The sequence below is a fragment of the Ictalurus furcatus genome, chromosome 6, assembly GCF_023375685.1.
Source record: "Ictalurus furcatus strain D&B chromosome 6, Billie_1.0, whole genome shotgun sequence".
Classification (NCBI taxonomy): domain Eukaryota; kingdom Metazoa; phylum Chordata; class Actinopteri; order Siluriformes; family Ictaluridae; genus Ictalurus; species Ictalurus furcatus.
This window is the reverse complement of record NC_071260.1, coordinates 6,462,033-6,484,830: the sequence shown is the minus strand read 5'-3', so window position 1 is coordinate 6,484,830 and position 22,798 is coordinate 6,462,033. Positions and strand designations below refer to the sequence as shown.

The 22,798-nt window shown below is 37.6% G+C and overlaps 1 protein-coding gene across 7 annotated transcripts in view; it reads right to left on the bottom strand.

The window, feature by feature from the left end:
• Nucleotides 1-3,116: 3,116 nt before the first annotated feature.
• Nucleotides 3,117-22,798, bottom strand: part of si:dkey-230p4.1 (centrosome-associated protein CEP250) — a 45,975-nt gene continuing 26,293 nt past the window's right edge. For 3 of the 7 annotated variants that reach the window (XM_053626340.1, XM_053626342.1, XM_053626341.1), the window contains 9 exons: nt 22,448-22,557; nt 19,651-19,792; nt 19,227-19,420; nt 17,687-17,814; nt 14,292-17,515; nt 11,633-11,803; nt 10,118-10,177; nt 6,352-6,423; nt 3,117-6,083 (listed from right to left, as the gene is read on the bottom strand). In XM_053626340.1, the coding sequence (XP_053482315.1) occupies nt 5,856-6,083; nt 6,352-6,423; nt 10,118-10,177; nt 11,633-11,803; nt 14,292-17,515; nt 17,687-17,814; nt 19,227-19,420; nt 19,651-19,792; nt 22,448-22,557 (4,329 nt within the window). In that variant the 3' untranslated portion in view covers nt 3,117-5,855. The other 4 variants (XM_053626343.1, XM_053626345.1, XM_053626344.1 and 1 more) reach the window with 4 other exon arrangements.

Here is a 22,798-nt window from a genome sequence, read left to right as displayed (position 1 = left end):
CATTACTTTGATTAACATGGTGGATTTGCTAGTCAACGCTCTAAAATCTTTTTCCTGACAATGGTAAAATCAGCATATTACATACTTGCACATATTATATGCAAGATGTCTACAATTTAGCAACATGTTTTAATTAATTACACTGTATTTACCACTTTGATCGAAAATTGTTGGATCCATTACCTTAAGTTTTTGCACTTGTCATATGCCTACCACAGTGCACACTCATTACATGAAGAAAGGGAGTGTCCATAACCAGGAGCGGTGCTACATGGTGGCACCTGCCCCCACTGAAATCCAGCCCCAATACTAGATGTCCTGAGATTGGTTTGTTTTTATGCCAGTCATTTTCTATTTTTTTCTGGTGAAATTAACAAAATGAAAGAATTTGAGTGGTCAGATCTGACGACTGTCATGGACATTGCGCGGACATTACATTATCAAGCTTGGAGTCTGTACGAGTCTGAGAGAGTTTATATGAGTTATACTAGTTATGTGAACATGATATGAGCAGAGTATAAGGACAGCTAATGTACTTTGCATGGCACTGTTGCAGCTAAACCCATACAATGATAGCTTAGTTGTGCCTCCCCTTGGTTAGCGACACCAAACTAGCCTAGTCTCATGTTAGATAGCCAGAAAGTTTTCTATTTTATCAGTCTGTTAGTCCTGCAGACAGTGATAACACCCGAGGCAAGTTTTATGATAAATCCAACTTTTCGTCCAATTTTCACATTTTTAGCAATTAGCCTACACATGCAAGAAAAAATATGTATGGAAACAGTCTATTTAGAAGCATTTAAAAAAAGTTTTTGAGAATATTGGCTCAGCCCCAGATGATTAACAGTCCAGCTAATATGCCTGTAGGTAGCGTCTGTGTGTGGTTTAATATGTAAAAGATAATACCAGTCAATATCGCATTCAGGGTGTCTTGTATGACCATGAAGCGGTTATTTTGTGATAATGACCAGCTGACTGTACATTGTTCAGCTTATTATATGTTTACTCATAAAAGAAATAAATAAATACATGAAATATTATTAGTTTAAATTATTTCATAATCTTACCTGTATATTATCTTAAAGCTTCTGCTAAGAAGAAAAAGCGTCCATTAAAATGTACAAAACAATCGGCCCAGCAAGAAAGTTGAGGAACGATATTACAGTAATCTTAATACTGAAGTCCTTTGAGGTCATTTTCATTACAGTCGATAAAAGATGGCACCAGTTGTGTTTGTGTGAAACAAGAGACAGCGAGTCTGCAGTGTAATACGAGAGATGTGAAAGTAGCATTTGAGCTGTTAGTGCTAAAATTTAATTCAGTGTAACGCTCAACTTTTATTTTGTACTTGACATCTGAAAGAACTTTTAACTTCAGTGTGGCCTTCTGGGTTTTTAAAGTTGTTAGAATTTATTCTGTCAGTGTTTGTCAATATTATAATAGTATGCCTTTGTGGTGTACAAAAGCAAGCATTCTAACATCTCTTACAAAAAAAAAAATAAATAAATAATAATAATCCAGCGATGGATTGGCACCCTGTCCAGGGTGTACCCTGCCTTGTGCCCGATGCTCCCTGGGATAGGCTCCAGGTTTCCCCGTGACCCTGAAAAGGATAAAGCGGTATAGAAGATGGATGGATGGATGGATAATAATAATCCAGCTAAACATTTTTCTAACATCATGGCTTTTTTACACAGTGTATCCCCAGAGTAAGTCAGAATGAGATATTTTCACATTACCTTATACCCAAACAAGTAGCAAAAAGAACTTATGTCAAAATACCTCCACTTTCTGCTCTGACAGACAGTTGGCCCCTGGATTTCTACATGGCTGGAAATAGTGAGGATTACCATGATTTAAACAACACTTCTTTTTTTTTTTTTTAAACATCTAGTCTGTAAAATTGTGAACCCTAATTGTTCTAACATAGCTAATGATAAATCTGGGGGTATTTTTCCTCAATCTAGCAGCATTCAAGACATTCAAAGGTAGCACAATATGGGTAAGATGCCCTAGAAACACAATTTTGCACTGGGCTGTTCTACAAAAACACAGCAGAGCATATGGAAGCCACTGATCCAGAAGGTTGAAACGACGGTCTTGAACAAAGGGTCAGATTTGACTTGATAGAACACATTCACTCAGATATACAGTACTGTGCAATAGTCTTAGGCACATGCAAAGAAACACTGTACAGCAAATATGCTTTCAAACATAATTAAATTAAATGTTTCTAGATTTAAAAAATACTATAAAGAGCAGTAAACAGAAATAAATGAAACAAAGTCAATATCTGATGTCGACTATTTGCTTAAAAAAAATTATTAGCAGTCTCAGGTACAATTTGTGCAGTTTTATAAAGAAATTAACTGGTACATTTTATTGACCGTCTTGCAGAACCAGCCACAGTTCTTCTGCAGATTTTGACTTTCACACTTGCTTCTTATTTTTGCAGCAAAACTCAGAAGGCTTCATTATGTTTTTTGTCTGAAAAGTGGTCTCTTACGTAATATGCTGCTTTCTTTACTGACATACATTTTTCTGTAACATTTCATTTTGTGCTGGAAAACTAATGTTTGGAAATCTAACATGTTTTTTTGTACTGACTTGATAATGCAGAATACATAAAAGAAAAAAATCTATAACAAAGTTTGTACTAAAAAAATAGGGTGCCTAAGACATTTGCACAGTGCTGTATTTTTTCCAGGCTAAACTTTTACTGAATGGTGTTGATTTGAGGATTAAAACACTTTGCTGTAAATATTAATCTTGCTCGATGAAGGAAGGAAATGCAAATTTAATTCTGAAAATACTCAATGCTACTCTGTTTGTGAAGAAAGTAACCGTCTCTCCATCAGTAAAACTGTGTCATGCTTAAGCACTCCTTACAACCTCCTTGCATGAAGACCTTCAGTCAAGATGCAGTCTACCATTATTTTTTGGGATTTTAGACAATGATGTCTTCAGTGGATAATACAATAAAAACCCTTTTAATTTTAAATAATGCAGAGTTTATTGCACTCTGTTTAGATGGTACTCAATATCTTGCAAAACCATTTCAACCCGTTTATCAGTCCTGTAATGTAGTCAGTGAATTCCAGGTGTTGGCAATAAACAGAGGACAGTATGTGACCTGAATGGATATACTTTATTTGCATTCAACCTGAATCCGAACGATGACTGTGGGCAAAATTTAAATTTAATAACGTCAGGAATATGTGTTTGGAAATCAGATTTCGACAAATGCTTCTGAGGACAGTGAATCTCATTGTGTATTACAGTATTGTAGAAATAAACAATCATAGCTCATCAATTACCAGTAAAACATGGATACCAGAGAACTAACTGAGGTTATGAGAAGTTGTCTGGAAATAGAGCAAATATTTCACAATGTGGTGGCCTGTAACAAGCTACCTGGGACTACACTGAGGAGACTACACTCCTGTTCGTTCATCATGAATACACACCCAAGACACAGCATATCTCTCCACCCTAATAGACATTAACAAAAATAATGTTTATGTGCCACAGGAAAGATGCAGGAAAACTAGTTCACGTTTTGTCACCTCTAGGTTGGACTATTATAATTGCCTGGCTTTGTAGATGTTCCAGTAGGTACGTAAAACAAGCTCCATTTATTCCAGAATGCAGCAGCAGAGTACTTACTAGAACCAGAAGATGACATCACTTCTAACTTATCCACACTGCACTGGCTCCCAGTAAAATTTTGCACTGATTATAAAATACTACTAATGACCTATAAAGCACTGAATGGTAGAACACCACAATATCCGAATGGCATTTTTGTCTTTTATGATCCGCCAGACCTGTAGGCTGATGCAGGCTCTTTTTGGTACCTCGAATAAAAACAAAAACAGTAAGGGAAGAGCTTTTTCTTACAAAGCCCCACAGTTATGGAACAGCCTTCTAATTCTTTTTCGGGACTCTTTCGAAACACAGTCCCCATTTTTAAGTCTAGGCTGAAAACATAATTGTTTAATCAAGTCTTTTGTTAATAGATTTTCTTATAGGTAATGGCAAAGATCTGGAGGGTTCATGGGCATAGAGTGTTTTGGTTAACCAGGATGTGTGGAAGCTGTAACCCTCCACTCAAGTTTGTTAAGGGTGGAGTGGCTGGCTGCTTTATATCCCAGGGTGCCCTCATGCCTTCTAGCTCATTTATTAGTTACGATGTCATAGCTCGCCTTGTCGGTATCCTTGCTTGCACTCTGCGCACAATATACATCCACTTAAACTACTACAGGATAAGAGCATGCTTAATACTCTATGTTCTCTTCCTCTGTCGAACTACACGTTCCTCCTGCTGCACATTAACCCCCCCCCACCCCCACTCTTCTTATGTTTGATGTGAATATTAAGTGAAGCTATTGATTTGCATGATTTTATACACTGTGATGCTGCCACATGATTTGCAGATTGGATAATTACACGACTGCACCAGTGTTTAGGTGTTTGTAATAAAGCGGCTGGTAAGCACACATTACTGTATGACTGCAAGATTAATATTATCCTGAATGGAAAGCAGTTAGGTTCCATATGGCTTTATGAAGCCAGAGTCTGCCCGGATTAAGGTTCTCACTGTCATCTTTCCGAAAACAAAGAATAGGGTAACTATTTTTACAGGCAAAATCTATGTATTTTTAGGTGTTTTTTTCCCCCCAGACTTTACAAATAACCTCTGAACATTAAAAATAAAAAATAAAAACATTACAAATTAAAATATTTACTTGCCTAAATGGTTCTAAATAAATAAATAAATACACAAATACAGGTTTGGTTAAGTAAATAACAGAATTGTGCTTTTCCCTGCTAAAACAGTTAAAGTCTAAAGGTGACCAATATACCAAATAAGACTGGCAAATCAGATAATTGAATCTTAAAGGTACAGTGACTAAGTGTTGCATAAGTATACACCATGACCACCAGGAAGCCACCAAAAGGCCAAGGGTAACTCTAAAGGAACTGGAGAGAGCCACAGCTCAGATGGGAGAAGCTGTTCACAGGACAACCATAGCATGAATACTCTGTAAAGGTGGACTTTATGAGAAGAGAGATGAATCATATGAGAACCCATTTGGTGTTTGCCAAAAAGCATGTCTGAAGACTGCAGAACAACGTTTAACTTTTTGGTATTGGCACAAATGTTTGTCGAAAACCCAGCACTGCTCATGACCCTGAGAACACCATTCCCACAGTGAAGCATAGTGATGGGAGCATCATGTTGCATGCTACCCTTGGCTTCTTGGTTGCTTTTCTGATTTCCCTCTTTATCTGGTCACTGAATTGTGGTGGATGGCCTCCTCTAGGCATAGTCACAGATGTGCCATGTTCTTTCCAAGTTTTAATAACTTGTTAATGTTCAAAGCTTGAGAGATTCTTTTTCTAAAAATAAAGCTTTTTGATCTTCATGATGCTAGTTGATTAAGAATGTTGTCTGGGACCTTCTAGAGACAGGTTTAATTATATTGAGATTATGTGACATTTTATTTGCACACAGGTCAAATCCATTCAACTAATTATGTGACTTCTGATGGCAACTGGTTGCACCAAAACAAATTTAGTGGTTTCACAGTAACAGAGGTGAATACTTATGCCATCACAGCTTTTAATGTTGTATGTAAATAATTATAGCAAACTATATTGATTCACCTCAACAATATTATTGGCTATTTCTTTTAGATTCATGACATTTAAATCACAATTAGGTCGATTTCAGTTCCAGGCGGTAACACCAGAAATATGGAAAAGCTTAAGGGTGTGGATACTTATGCAAGGCACTGTAGCTAACAAAAATGACTGTTACATCTGCAATGATAAGAAACCTCATTAGTTCATTAACTGTGACTGAGAAACATCTTGAGCTGTTCTCCTCTTATGCTCCTGTCCAGTCTTTGTGTCTCACACTCCAAAATTGAAGGGGCAAGCTGCTTGGACACCAATGTGAGAGAGTCATTCAGGTCCTGTCTCAGTGTTTGTAGTGATTTACTATTCCTCAAGGACTGGTCAATAAAGTCTGCCCGTTCCTGATGATCTGAAGCCAGCAGCAGATGTAACTGGTGAACCTGTGAATTCACAGACAAGGTAAGCTGACAAACACTGCAGTATTCGAACATAACCCTTAAATTTATAACTCACCAATAATCAAGTCCACTATTCTTAACTGAATCAGTACTTCATAAATGATTTAATCTTTTAAAAAAAAAAAAACAAAAAAAAAAAACTATAAAAACAATAGGGATGGTAACCTATAACACATTTTAGCACAACTCTTCTAAATTAATTATTCTCAGATATAAATAAGGTGTTCTTGAAAAAAAAATCTCCTCTAACCTGTGCAGTCAGTTCACTTGTTCGTGCTCTCAGACACTTCAACTCACTGGCTCCAGAAGGACTGCTGCAGTCCTTATAAAGGGATACAGAAAAACTCAGTTTACACACTTTTTAGTACAGTTCACATTTTATTGTATATTATTACATATGTCTAATAGACATATTAAATATATTATTATACCATTTACTGATGAGTCAGAATGGCAACTAAATTTTGTAGTCTGAAGTGTACTGTGTGGGTAGTAAATGTGCTATTTCTTGATTGTTATTTCTTGCGTCAGTGGTGCTTTAAATCATTCTTTGTCCCATATTATGAACAGAAGTTTTTTGCCCTGGTAAACATTCAAATCCATACACTATCTATATTCAATTTAATTAATCTTCTATTGTCATCATTGTGCATAATAAGTATTGAACATGTTAACATTTTTCTCAGTAAATATGTTTCCAATGAGGCTATTCACATGAAATTTTCACCAGACATCAGTATTAACTGAAGAAATCTGGAAATATAAAGAATTCACAACATTAACGTCTATAAATAGAGTTATGTGTAAGAAAGTGGAATGACACAGGAAAAAAGTATTGAACATGCCAAGAAAAAGCAGTTCTCCAAGGCAAGGTAAGGCAAGGAACCAGCTGAATTCCGTAAATAATTATACCCCCTATCCATGCAAATTAATATCAGTTGGGTTAGTAAATTGATGGTCTATAAAAAAGGCTTTTTGTTACCAATGTGTCACACGAGAAATATCTCATGATGGGTAAATGCAAAGAGCTTTCCCCAAACCTTCACAACCTTATTGTTGCAAAACATATCGATGGAATCGGATACAGATGTATTTCAAAACTTTTGAATCCCCCAGTAAGCACCATTGGAGTCATTATCCGCAAGTGGAAGCAACATCACTCCGTCATCAACCGGCCACACACAGGAGCTCCTTGCAAGATCTCTAACCAGGGAGTCAGAAGAGTAGCCAAAGAGCCAAGGACCACTCGGAAAGTGTTCCAGAAACACTTAGAGGCAGTAGGTACCATTGTCACAGAGAAAACTATAGGCAATGCACTCCACTGCTCAAGACTACATTACTAAAGAAAAGGTATGTCAAACCTTGTTTAAAGTTTGCTACAACTCATTTGGACAAGCCTATGAAATACTGGGAGAGTGTTGTCTGGTCAGAAGAGAGCAAAATGTAACTTTTTGGCTGTCATACTACACACCATATTTGGAGAAGAAATGGCACTGCACATCACCCTTAAAACACTATACAAACAGTGAAGTTTGGAGGTGGGAGTACCATGGTGTGGGGCTGTTTTTTATCGCATGGTACTGGCAGACTTCATATAATTGAAGGAACGATGAATGGAGCCCTTTACCAGGAGATTCTTGAGAAGAATCTGCTACCATCCACCAGGATGATGAATATGAGACGTGGGTGGACCTTCCATCAGGACAAGTATCCAAAGCATACAGCAAAGGAAACTCTCAATTGGTTTCAGACAAAAAAAAATCAAGGTGTTAGAATGGCCCAGTCTTGACCTGACTTGAATCCAATTGAACAAGATTTAAAGACAATATGTTTAGAAGAATGGGCCAAAATCACACCTGAATACTGTAGCTGATTAATTTCTTCATACAGGAAGTGCATTGAAGCTGTCATTACAGACAAAGACTTCTCCACGAAGTATTAAATAAATTTCAGTTAGTGTGACCAATACTTTTTTCCTTGTGTCATTCCACTTTATTATACAACTTTATTTAATGTTGTGAATTCTTTATATTTCAGGATTTCTTACGTTAACACCAAAGTCTGGTGAAACTTTCATGCGAATAGCCTCATTGGAAATATATTCACTGAAAAAAAAATGTTGACACGTTCAATACTTATTTCCCCTACTGTACATGGGTGTACAGTATAACAAAATGTAGTTTAGTTAGCCTCAGGTGTAAATATATGAAAAGACACAGAGAACAGTAGGTGAGTAGCAGCAATAGATAGGACATTGAGGGGTGTTTTTCAGTGTGTATGGCATGAGCAGTTTGGAAGTGAGCAGGAAGAAGCTATTCTTTAGTATTGCAGACCTGGTTCATATGCTCCAAAATCGCTTTCCAGATGGTAGGGGGTCAAACAGGCTGTAGCTGGGGCATGTGGAGTCCTTGGTGTGGATGGGTGTAGATTGACTAAGTGAGATCTTCTGGGATATGAACTCCTAGGAATTTAAAACTCCTCACTCGTTTCACTGTAGTCCGTTGTACGCGTAGGGGTGCATATACGCATTACATTGTATGAATAAGGATGCTCTCCTCTCCCTCTTAGGAAATCAACAATGATTTCCTTTGTCTTGCTGACATTAAGGGACAGGTTATTGGCAGCACAAAATGTAATAAGGAGGGCTACTTCCTCCTTTCTTGTATATTGTGTAGATTCAATTTAATAAGGTGATGATTGTCAAAATCCATTCTTGCAGATGACCACAGTTGCAATAATTTTACTCCAACATTAATAACATAAGCCTATGTTGTTTGTTCTCTGTCCAGATGTCATGTTGGAGAACTGTGATTTAATTACATATAGCTTCGACTATCCACCAATCCTCATATACCACTGACTCTGCATTATGCAGTACTTTATTATTTACACTTTGTTATCAAGTCAGAATGACAAAATGGGATTTAGTTTACTTGCTGTAAACAATGGCCTATTCTTGCCAGTAGCTGACAGAACTAAACTAAAAAGACAAACGTGGTTTGAACAGAAAAGTTTTAGAAAACTACAGGTATGTTGTATACATGTCATGTCTGTTGTGAATTTTAAGTAATGCTGAAGGAATACTGCTACAAAAAAACCCCATAAAACAAAACGAACCAAAACAAAACAAAAAAACCACACTTCACTTGGTGTGCTAGATCAGGGGTTCCCAAACTTTTCCAGGGCAAGGCCCCTCAAATGGCATTAACATTTGACCGAGGCCCCCCTTTTGCAAGATGTCTTTAAAACACATTAAAATACAGACTTCTGAATATATCCCCCTTTTTTTTAAATTAATAATTACATCTTACATCTTTACATTACATTAGGAATTGATTGTGTGTGTGTGTGGTGTGGTTGTCTGAGAGTGAGAAAGAAAAAATCATGTATGTATTTATTTTTCACACCAAATTGTTGAGGCCCCCCGGACGCCCCCTGGTGGCCCCCAAGAGGGCCGCGGCCCCCACTTTGAAAACCACTGTGCTAGATTATACTAAGTAGACCTAAGCTAGTTGTGCAAAGAAAAAGAAGTCTTCAAAGATAAAGGACTACACAAGAAACATCAAGTGCACATAATACCTCATTGTAATTAACAAAGTAAGTTGGTATTATATTCATAATAATGAAAGCCTAGCATCTTCATAACTGTCCAAGTAGAAAAAGCTGATAGAAAAGCATTTTTACACTACTTCTAGCTACTATAATGCTGATAAGCCATCTATGTGGATAAACTGGCTAACATAGATTCTGCAAGACAGGGCTTTGTGTCCTTGGGTACTGATAGGTGGTGGGGTGATGTAGTGTAATAAATAAATAAATAAATAAATATTTATAATAATTATAAAAATTCTGGTTTTGTCATTCACCTTTTACTACTAGAGCACAGATTTTACCTAAACTATTTTAACAGGCAACAGTTGCTTCTGTTAGAGAAATAGAAAACAGATAGAATATAGATATTCCTGCTCACATGATATCTTGCAACTCACTCCTGCTACAAGTTGTTTAATCCATACCTGTAGTTCAGCATCTGACTGTGACAGTTGACATCTCAATTTCTCCCTCTCTAGCTCAACCTGTTGGAAAAGAAAAATAATCATGGCAGAGTTCATTTAGTTTTTTTTTTAGACCACTATCAACAAGCACAGAATCTTAGCATGAACAGATCTGAGCTGTGCCTCCTATTTATAGAAATATTTGATGGGATAGTGAAATATGTTTGGGCATCTATATCTTTCTTCTGAAAATAAATGAGCCAGTGACTACAAATTAATCAAATGGATCTGGATATCAGTTTCTGTAAGTTTGTTTTGCATGTTCTACTAGAAAATATGCTACACAGCTCACAGTTGTGGTTAATAAGTTCCAGGGGTTGGTCGTGTTTGATGGTCTAATGTTAACTTGTATCATTGCAATCATACCACTAATATTTGCACCCTTGGTAAATATGGTAAAAAAAGCCTGTTCCAGAAGCAGCCATGCAAGCCTAAGCTATACATGCAAACAGACAACTGCTTGAAGCCATGGGCTGCATCTGAAACCATGTACTTACCTACTATATACTAACTGAAATACATGTATTTTGCCTACTATATAGTAGGTAAGTATGCAGTTTCGGAAGCAGCCATGCTCTCGTTTGCCGTCAAACAGTTGACCCCTGCTATATGTGTATGTGTCCTGTCGCAAAATGTGGCAAAAACATGTCTGTAATGCATGTCGATAATGCGACTAAAATAGGAATACTTAATTAGATTTTTGTTACTTAGAGTATGACTTCAGTCGGATTAAGGTAATCAATAATCGCTGTTTACATGGTAGTTTCTTAATCAGAGCATTGTCTTAATCAGGTTAATATCGGATTATTGTTGTCCATGTAAACATACTGAGTCTTCTTATCACTGAAGCTCCTCCAGCACGGAGAACATGGTGGACTGTGTGCAGCTCACTCATAGGAGGATCTATACTAATATGGCAGAGGTGGCTCAGGTGGTAGAGCAGGTTCGATTCCTGGCCCACATGACTCCACATGCCGATGTGGCCCTGGGCAAGACACTGAACCCCAAATTGCTCCCAACGGCAGACTAGCGTCTTGTAGGGCAGCTCTGCTGTCATTAGTGTGTGAGTATGTGTGTGAATAGCTTTGTAGAACCACTAAGGTTAAAAAGGCACTATATAAGTGTACACCATTTACAATCAACAGACTAACCCAATTGATCAACATTTCACCTCCTGAAGAAGAGGCACCCACCTACTGTATAGATGTCCCAGGAGACGATAATCATAATGATAATAATATAATTTAGTCTGGCCTACTGGATGTCCAGCAATAAGTAAAAGAAAACTAACAAATAATGCATAGTGCATATTAACTGAATGAATATAAACACAATTAACACTGTATGACAGTGTACAGAGGTTATTATGCACAAAAATACATGACATATAATAATTGGAAAAATAAAGGAAACAGAATATTCAGATAGAATTAAAATTCAGGTGAATTGAGGTCTTGTTAGTGGACCTGACTCTACCTGTTTTAAAGTGTCTCGTAGGTTCATTTTCTCCAATCTCAGCTTCTCAATACGATGTTCTAGCCGTTCATTTCTCTGTTGTAATTTCATTAGTTTCAGTTCCAGCTCAGCCACACCTCTTTGCAGGGCACACATACGTCCCTGTGATTCCTCTTCACAGCTGCTCACCACCTCACAAAATAATAAACACAGTAAATAATACAGCGAATATATAAGGCAACACATTTGTGACAGAACATTTGCTGACTGAGGAAGCAGCCTGTGTGCAGTGGTGGCTCATTGATTAAGGCTCTAGGTTACTGATCAGAAGGTTGGTTCAAGCCCCAGCTCTACCAAGCTTCCACTTTTAGACTCTTGAGCAAGGCCCTTAATCATCTCTGCTTCAGGGGTGCCATATCATGACTGACACTGAGCTCAATTTCCTAACAAGTTGGGATATACGAAGAAAAGATTTTCACTGTCCATTCACTGAGCCTTGCTGTAATCTACATGTGACAAATAAAGGCTTCTTCTTCTATGTAAAGAATAGCCAGCAGAGGAGGAAATTGTATAAGTTGAGGCTCTACTAGGCAGACAACAATGTCAACAATATCTTGACTTAGCATTGGTGAAGAGGCCCACCTGCACTTTTCCAAACCCTTCCTAGATCTGGGTTACCACATCTTGGTGCAGATGCCACCTTGCTGGGTGTGTCTGGTAAATGAGTTGGTTTTAGTATGGATGGGTCCACCTTATGAGATTCTATGAAATGCAGAGAGATACTCAACAATATGCTACCCTAAACTGGTAAGAGGAACTTGAAGGCTGGTTAATAATATTCTAATCTCACACCAGGGATCCACATATCCTCTGTGCTTCTGTAGCACCACAGCCAGTAAATTAAGGGACCTTCTCCAATTGGGTACTGCTCCTGAGTGGACCCCACCTGCATCACCAGCAAGCAGGTATTAAAGACACATCTCTGTTTATACTGCCTGTGGTTCAAGCAAGCCTAGTGGAATTACCACTATGGCTGCCCTCAACAATACTGAAGAGGAGCCGAGACTGGATGTAGCAACCTTGGTCAATTTGTTTGGCAAGCATAATAATGTCTACCACACATTGGGGTGACAGGGCTAGAATTGTCAGTGAAGCTAGCTTCACCTTGATAAATTGTATGGCCTGTTTTGGTGTTAAAAAAACTGAGTTCACTGTTAGACCACAGCAATGTGTGTAAGGAGGGAGAATGTGCCAGTCATCCACCTGATGACTTGACCATCAGGGGAGACAAAGCCACTTTGCCTACGTCTCGAAAACATCTATGGTGCCATAGGGTCAAAGAGAAGGGCATGAAAAAAGGTATCACTAAGGTCCACTGTGAACCAGTCCAGTGGTTTCATAGCATGGGTTTAATCTAACCGCCACCATTTAATAGTGTTAAACCAGTTAAACCCCCTCAAATCTAGGATTCAACAAAAATCACCATCACTGACCAAGCAAGTATTTTGAGTAGATCGATTTGTTTTAAACTGTGGGGGTTTATATCTTCTATCAAACCACTGTACACGAACAAATCTTGGGGCAGGGGACCAACAGTGGAATCAGAGTTGTATCCCTACAACGTTGTCATCAGGATCCAATGATCTAATGCAGTTAGGCTGGAATTTGTCCTATGACTAGCACCTGCCCTTCACTTGTAGATTTGAATGATTATTCAATGCTAGCAATAAAATGGTGCATACTAAATACACTGAAATGCCATGCTTTTATGCAAGCTGTGTTGTGAATTCTATATAACTAAACTATGACCATATTTGCAAGTCATTTCTAGGGAACACTGAAGTATTACAGACACATTATATTTGCAGGTCATTTGCAGGCAACATTTAAATATTAGCAATACCTTTTATACATTGCTAATTTGTATACATAACATGCAACATTTCTTGGTATTTAGCCAATTAACAGAAATGAAAAAAAAAACCCCAAAAAAACAAACAAAAAAACATTTATTATGCACGGTATATTATTATTATGTAATTAAATTAGTGTCATAGTGTCCACATGATAAGGTGCTGATGCTTGGCTCCACTGCTAGGACCTGATATATGTATATACACTATGTGGCCAAAGGTTTGTGGACATCTGACCATCCCACACATATGTGAGAAATCCCCAAACTGTTGCCACAAAGTTGAAAGCACATGATTGTCTAGAAGGTCTTTGTATGCTGTAGCTTTTAAGACTTCCCTCCAAAAATGTTCCAGCATTATCCCTGTGCACAGAGCAAGGTCCATGAAAACATAGTTTGCCAAAATTGGAGTGGAAAAACTCCAGAACCTCAACCCCAATGAACACCTTTGGGATGAATTGGAACAGTGACATGTCCCAGGCATTCTTGCCTGACATCACTCATGCTCTTGTGGCTGAATAACAGGCAAATCTCCACGGCCACACTCCAAAGTCCATTGGAAAGGCTTCCCAAATTGAGTGGAGGTTATTATAATAGCTAAGGGGGGACTGATTCTGGAGTGGGATGTTCACCAAGCACATATATGTGACTGGTCAGGTGTCCAAATGTAGAGTATTTGGCCATGTACTGTATATTTTTTTAAAATATGTTTTCTTTGTAATACTTCCGTGCTTTGAGATCATGCATCACTAAATTTCAAGTTCTCACCTGCACATTTTTTTCCAGCTGATGTGCTTTTTCTTGATAAAGAATTAACATTGCCATAGCATTTTCCAGTTCTGTTCTTAAGCGATCTCGGTCTTTCCTGAGCTCGTCTGCTTCCTTCTTTAAATCATATACCTCTGCTTGTAATTCTGTATTCTCGGCCATTCGAGTCTGACTTTGTAATTCCTTCATTTGAAAGTCCTTTTTTGTCTGTGCATTTACGATTGTAAAGTTTTCTTGAAACTGGCTGTGTATCTTCTCCACATTTTTCTCCAGATTTGTAATTACATTTTGTTTTTCTCTTTCCATCTGCCTTTTTAGAATGTCTGTCTCCATTTGTGAATCCCCGAGTTGTTCCCCTAACATATGCCTTGCATGTTCTTCTTTAAATTCTGGAATGATTTTCAACTCTGTTTCGTTTTCAGGAAGAATTTCTGGAGCAAACATAATTTTTTTAGCACTTTGTTTTTTTACATGTTTTATCTTTTTAGTTGCCTCCATTTCCTTCTTCGTAGTGTCACTCATAGTGAAACTCTTCTCTCCCAGTTCATCTTTGACAAGTTCAAAGCTTAGCTTTTTCATTTCCATTTTACTATACAGCATGGCAATTTCTCGCTCCTCTAAGGTATTCTTCATTCTGTTAATCTCACTCTCCTCCTCTTTCAGTTTCTCACTAATAAGTTCAGAACTATTATCCTTCAGCTGACACAGTCTTTTATTTTCCTCATCTTTCAACAATTCTTCACCTTTTTTTAGTTCATCAATTTTATCCTTTACATCTTCCTCCAGTGTGATCTTCAGGGTCTCCTGCGCCTCTAGCTCCATATTATTTATGTCTTCAACGTCACAGTTCAGTTTACTGTCATCTTCCTCCCTGATCCACAGCTGTGCCTGAAGTTCTTGATTCTCCTTTTGGAGTATCTGAACTCTGAGTTTTAGATATTCTGTTTCTTCTCGTGCTGCTCTGACTTCCTCCTTTCTTCCCTTTATCATCTCATTCTTTTTCTCTTCCAAGATCTTCCTGAGTTTTTCTCCTTCACAATGGCTCTCCTCCAGCAGCTCCTTCAGAGTGACCATCTCTTCCAATCCAGCTTTTAGTCCATCTTTTATATTTTTATTCTCTATATCTCGTTCCTTCACCATTGTTTCTGCCTTCTCTTTGCTCACAGAAAGTAGAGTTACTTCTTCTCTTAGCTTTGTCACCTCTGTTGACATTGCGTCTTTATTTCTGTTTGCTTCTATTAGCTCCTCTTCTTTCTGCTTCAGAATGAATTCTGTTTTCACCTTCAAAGCATCAATAACTCCATCTTTAATCCTCAAGTCTTCTCCAAGATCTCGAATTTGTTGTTCTAGCTCTAACCTCAAAACTTCATCTTCTTTTCTTTCTGTCAGTTCGATCTTCAGTCTCTCCATCTCTCCCTTCATTTCTTTAAGAGACATCTTCAGTTTTTCATTTTCCTCATCCCCACTTTCCATTCTCAATTTTAATCTCTTAACATTTTCTTCATTTTCTTGCAGAAGCATAGACTTGTTCTCCAATTCTCTAAACTGATCCCCAAGTTTTGTTCTCGCCACGTCTGCCTCTTGTGTCAAACTTTTGCTCTTTAGCGCCAGTTCTTTCACTTTTCCTTCCAATTGCTCTATTTTTTCTCGTGCCAGCTGGAGTTTTTGTTCATATTCCTTATGTATATTTCTTTCTTTTTCCTGGACCAATTCTGTTTCCTTCAGTTTTTCTTTTAATGTCATCAGTTCCTCATTTTCCTGCTGTTCTTTTTTTTCTAAAGTTTCTCTCATTCGGTTTACATCCATCTCTCTTTCCTTCAGAAGAATGGTCTGGATTTGGAGTTGACCTTTTTGCTCTAGCACTTTCCTTTCAAATTCTCTGTTCTCTCCATCCAGTTGACCAATCTTCAGTCTAAGCACATTAATCTCTTCCTTCATCTTCTCTTTTCCTTCCTCCAGTTGATTCCTCTTTTCTTCTTGACTCATCTTCTCTTTTTTCAATTCATGTAGCTGCATTTTCCATTTCTCCTGCTCGTTTTTTTCTTTCATCATCTTTACTATTGTATTTCTATGTTCTTCTACCGCTCTCTCTCTCTGCTTCAGCTCTTTCTCTTGTTCTCTGAGCTCCTCCTTCATCCGCTCATAGTCACTCAGCATATCTTGTTCATTTGTCTTCAGTTTTTTTATCTCTTTGTCTCTTTCTCTCAGTCGGTCTGTCAATTCATCCCTCTCTCGTTCAACAGAAATGTGGTTTTCCACTCTCTCCATTAGTACTTCATTTTCTCTTGCCACATCCGCAGCCTTTTTCTTCCACCACCCCATCTCATCCTGTGTTTCTCTATTTGTTTGTTCCAGATCTATCACTTTGTTCTTAAGTTTTTCTAAGTAAGTGTCGCTTTCCTGCAGAAGATGAGACATGTGTTGCTTCTCCATCTTCAATTCTTCCACATTGTCTTTGAGTCTTTCTAATTCATTTTCTTTACTTTTTAGCTCTCCTTTCAGCTTCAGTTCTTTTTCTCTCTCCTCAACCTCCATTTCTTTTTGTTTTATTTTCTCTTTGTTTATTTTAGCAGCTATTCTCACCTCTTTTTCTTTAAGCTCTATTTTTAGGTTTTCAATTAAGCTGTTCTGCAATCTTATGTTCTCTATTAACTCCTCTGTGTGTTTACTGTTCTCATCTATCTCAATGTCTCTCATCTTTAAAATGTCAGCCATCTTGACACTCTCTTTTTCACTTATTTTCAAATCTTCACTGTCCTGCTTCACTCTTTCCAAAAGTCCCTCCTTCTCTCGCTCAATGTCTATCACTCTCTCCCTCCATTGTTCCATCTCAGCTTTCGCCTCTTGCATCTGCAAATCCAGGCCCCTGATTTCTGATAACAGTCTCTCCATATCACCGTCTTTTTCACCAATCAGGACTGCAAGCTTTTGATTTTCTTTCACCAATCCATCCATCCTGTTTTTTAAAGCCCCCATCTCCCCATCTTTCAGTCCCAGCTCAGAGTTCAGAGCCTCTCTTTCTCTTTGCCACTTTTCTCTGTCTTCCTCATGTATTCTGTGGTTGTTCATTGAAGTTTGGGCTTCAGCATTCAACCTCCTGATCTCCAACTGACAGTTTTCAATCTCGTTTTCACTCCGCATCTGTTCTTTACTTGCTTCTCTTCTCTCGTCCTCCCTCAGGAAGGAGTTTCTCTCCAGCTCAGCCTGAAGACACTTTATCTCTCCTATAATAATAAATAATAATTTATAAAACTCTTATTTACACTCACACCTGTCATCAGAAGCATCCCAAAGCATACTGATACTGTTTATTCTGTTCATTAATGAGATGATTGGGAATTTTAAATATTACAATTTCTTTTAAATAAAAAATGGGGTTAAACAGGAAATCTCACCATGTAGAACATCCTTGGCCTGCTGGAGTGTGTGAACCTGCATTTGCAGTTGTGTATTCTGAACCTCAAGTGCAGAAATCTGTTCCTTTGTCACACATAGCTGCTGCTGGAGGCTGCCACTCAAATTCCTAAAAATCATCACACATGTTACGCAGGCAGCAGTGTAGTGTTCATATATTGATTTATTTATAAAGGTACTCTGCTTATCTAGCTGTCTGTTTGACTATATAAACTACCACAGAAGGTTCAATTCCATTTAAATACTACATGGAAAATGTTTTGATTTGATAACATTTGACACTGATCTATGCAGAATTCAGATTAAGTCAATGCTAATCTGATGATGTATTTTGTCTAGGTGAACAAACTGCACCATGACTCCAGCAAAAAAGTGCATAGTTAAAGAAAACAAGTTTAGACAGGCTCATAGAGTGGGCTGGTTAAGTGCTTTTCCTGTGCAGTGACTCATGAAGTTAATTAGATCTATAAAAACATTTTGTGCATGTTTTTGGGGTGAATTTATGACATTAATGCAACTTGCCTCCTAAGTACATATATTTAACATAGTACCTTTTCACATTAACCTTCTGCAGGTGCACCTTTGTAAGTATATAATTATATACCATCTGTTGTTGTACACAAATCAATGAAAGGGACCATTATAGAACATGGCAGATATTATTTGGTGGAACATTTTCAGCACAGCTGTAGCATTAACATGGAAGTGTGTGTTGACTTTGCATGACTGCATTAAGCGCAGGAGCAATGTTCAGGGTTTTTTGATACTTTGTGTTCACTTATTGGCAACTTCAGTAGACAGTTAGAGATTATAGATCAACTTTTCCTGTGCACAGTGTGTGTGTGAATGGTCCTTTAGCCATGCATTAATGTCTGATAATAACACACGTACAGTACAGCTGAATATTTTTGGTTGGTGGATTGTTTTTTCAGGCCAGTAGAGAGACACTGAGCAGCCAGCAATACAGCCGTGCTTATTCTCTGGAGGCTTTGAGGTGGGGATTAGTGATCAGTGAAATACTTGCTGAAATTTGCACACTGATTTTCTTTGACACAAAAAAGGCATATAAATATAACTTATTTGACGTTAAAATGTGCTTCACACAGTGGACTAATGATCAGGAGACAAAGCACATTTGTTGAGTGATTCAAACAAAGCCAAGTGTAGTGACAGGCCTGCTTTAATCTCTATGAAAATAGAAAATATGTTTGATTGCCAACCGTTCCAGATCACTTACAGATACAAATAAGACATGGCATTCTACTGTGCATAATGTGCACTAAGTAAGGCGTAACAATGCACTAAAATAAAACCCTAATAAAAACAAATCAGTCTTTTGAGGAAAATGTAACTAAAGTAAATGGAGAATATACTTTATAGTTAACAACCAGTTGGTATCAACTGATATAACCTCCTTTAATTCAGTAATAAATGCAGTTGCTATACACCGTATATATTAAATACTAAAACAAGCCATCTTACTTTTAATAATATGAATAAAAACACAGACAACAGTTTTACCTGAGGTCCTCTCGGTCCTGTTTTATTTCCACCTTCTCTTGCCCTATACTGTGCACTTGTTCCTCCAGTCTCTGTATTTCTCTCTGCAGCTCCTCTCTCTCTCTCTGTGCTCTCTTCTCTTGGTCCATCTCTTTATCCAGCTTCACCTTCACTGTACGCAACTCCTCACACACAATTCTGTACTGTTCGGACAACTGACACAAGCACAGACAGACACCAGGTTATGTAAGGGTAATGTTCAGTCAAAGAAAAGTGTAAAGATTCATGGTTGAATTTTTTTAAGTAGTGCTCCTAAAAGTCACGAATAAATTCATAATATCCAGCTTATCAATCTGGCAACCAGTATTGCCATAGGCCCTAAAGTAGACCCCCCCCCCCCTCTCTCTCTCTCTCACACATATATACTTCTCTTTTCCCATCTCACCTGCTCATTTTTCCTTTTCTCATCAGTGAGAGCATTAGATTCTCTCTCTCTTTCCTCCATCAGTATCTGCAGTTCGCCCTCCATTTCTTTTTCCCTTCCTCTAAGCAGATGAAGGGAGTCCAGATCCGCATTTCGGCAAGCCCTAAAATATAGTTTATATATGCACACAAGCATTCTTTAAAATAGTGTGTTTTACATGTTGTTAAGAAGTAATAAGAAATGACTCTATTAGGAAATTAATCAGTAAGTAAATTAATTAACCAATGAAGATATCAGATAATCAGTAAGAAATTATGCAACTAAGGAAAATTAAACAATTATTAAATAAACAAGTCAGTCAATTAATCAAGTACGATATAATCAGTAACTAATTAACCAATCAGGAAATGAAAAAATATGAATAGACTGTTTGCTTGATAGGCTCTATATTATTCTGCTTTAGCTTGGATTTTGTCCCCTACTTTAGCACTATTGAAAAAAAGATGTTTGGGAAACTACATCACAGCCAGTAACTTCATTCAGGAAGGAAAGTCTTATAAAAGCAAGAGCAAGAGGGCGGAAGGTGCAGACACAGTTGTTTGGTGCTCTTGAAGTCGAATAGATATCACTGCCTGAAGAGGGCAGCAGGATCCTTGAGAACCCAACCGACCCTAGTAAAGTTCTGTTCGGCTTGCTACCATCTGAGCCCCTCACACTCACAGGCGCAATAGCAGTGTCTTTCCAATGGCCATTTCACAACTGAACTCCGAACACAGCCCAACAAAACACCATGATCAGGTTAACTGCTAAATCCTATGTGAAATACATAAGTGAAATAATCCAACTTGCAATTCTCATATGTGCAATATTTGGATTAAGTGAAATAATCATCTTGTATGTGCAATAGTTGTTGTGTTGCACTTGTGTTGGTTTGTATCTATTTTTATTGTTTATTTATTATCAAGTGGAGTTATTGTGTCATTTTTAGATATAAACCTGGGATGTCACAACAGTGTCATTATGTTTTGTTGTAGGGCTGCACAATTAATCGAATATCGACCTCGATTATGATTTTGACTGCCCACGATTACATGAACATGATCGACTGCGATATTGACGTTTAAAGTTCGTCCTCCGCTCATAGAAAACTCCGCTGCATATCAAACCAAGCGCTTCCTAAACTTACAGCCAGTCACCATAGAGTGGCGCAGGGATGACATCATTCTGTATGCCAAAACCCGGAAACGAGTTAGCATTTTAGCCCTTCCAGTTCCATCGTCCCGAAGTCAACGGGTTTTTTGAATGGAATTTTGGTTAAAACCCTGAAATAAGGTCTGTGGTGAACACAAGCTCAAAATATTTTCACGTTTTATTCTACGATATAAAATACGCCAGTAATACCCCACTCATGATTTTTTTAAAGCTTTTTATGTGAATTGAAAAAGGCGGTTGCTAACATGTTGCTACATGGGACTACAGAGGTTGTGGGGGACATTAAACGTCATCACGCCGAACAGGAACAAACTTTGCAAATAAACTGGTTCAGGTATGCTGTGCACATTCCCCAAAAAACATGGATGAAGATTCATCCACAGAGTAAATCTGTATTATGGAAAATGTTTTTAAATCAAGCTTGGAAAAGTCGGAAGTTTGGTGATGGTGACGAAGTCGAGCGACCGTGTTGTAGTTCGTTTATAGCATACGGTTAGCTTTTATTTCGGGCAATTATATTTAGACTACAAACTTCATAAAAGTTGTGTTCATTTGTGAAAATTATCTTGATGGACAAAACATGTTAGTGTTGTAAACTTTTGTTGATCACAGAGCTTATTTTTTGCAATAATCCAAAAGCCTATGGGAAAATCCTATTGGGTTTTTGTCGAGGGAACCAGTGTGATGCTAATTTCCGGGTTTCGGTACAAAATGATCTCTTCCCTGCTATATCATCTACTGGCTGTGTCTCTCCTCCTGTAAACACTATTATTCCCTTTTCTGCATAGGCCTGAATTGTTTTCATTTGGTTGCATATTGTTATATTTGGTTGTATATTTTCATTTGGTTGATGCCATATTTATTTTTACTTATCCTATATTTTGGGTGCAATTTTATTTATATTTTGCTTCTACGAGATGATGCACTTTAAGGACCAGTCTAATTTGATGCAAAGATTTGTACATTAGCAGGAATGCAGCCCAACATGGCATGGAGGTGGTCTGTTTATTTATATGTGAAAATAAGCAGTGGTCTGTTTATTTATATGTGAAAGTACAATAAAAATATGTTGTCCCTAAAATCAATGAATAATCGTAATAAATAATCGTGATCGCAATATTGACCACAATAATCTTGATAATCATTTTGGCCACAATCATGCAGCCCTATTTTGCTATATCAAACATAATGACAATAAACCTTTTAATATTTTAATATTACACCTGGAAATCATTGAAATGGTACACAATAAGAATAACACATCTGTGATGCTGAAATATTCAGAGGTTCAGATGTTCAAAGATGATTGCTACGCATGTTTGTTTGAGAAAGGTGGAAGTTCTAAAGCAAGTTTAAAACTACCCACACTAATTCTTGTAGTGTGAGTAAGTGTAGGATGTGTAGACAAGACAGATAAGTACAACAGTCAGAGCACGAGAGGAAACAAAAGAGCCAGGTCTGAAATATTATAATATGATTCTGTATGATATAAATAAACTAGTCATATCAAAATAAATAATTTACTTTATACACAAATTTCTGTTTTTAATTGCTATTTGTACAGACCTATAGACCCAATTTATTTATTTGTGTCACAATGCCTGACCTTAACTCTGTGTTTTCTACTGAAACAGCATTCAACTCCTTCTGCAGAGATGCTACATCTGATCTGAACTGCTGCAGCTGCAGTTGAGATTCAGTCACCTCCTCCTCCAACTGGGGGGCACAAACCAAAAAAACCACACACAGACACACAAACACACACACACACACTGGATTTACCATGTTTGTAAGGTTCACCCATTGACTTACTACTCTCGTTAAGTAATAGTATGCCTACAACTACCCCTAACACACACACACACACCAGCAAAGGACACCAACACAAACAGCTACATAATGACAAGTTTATAAAAGTAATAAATGTTGCTATAAGCAAATACATGGTATGGTATAA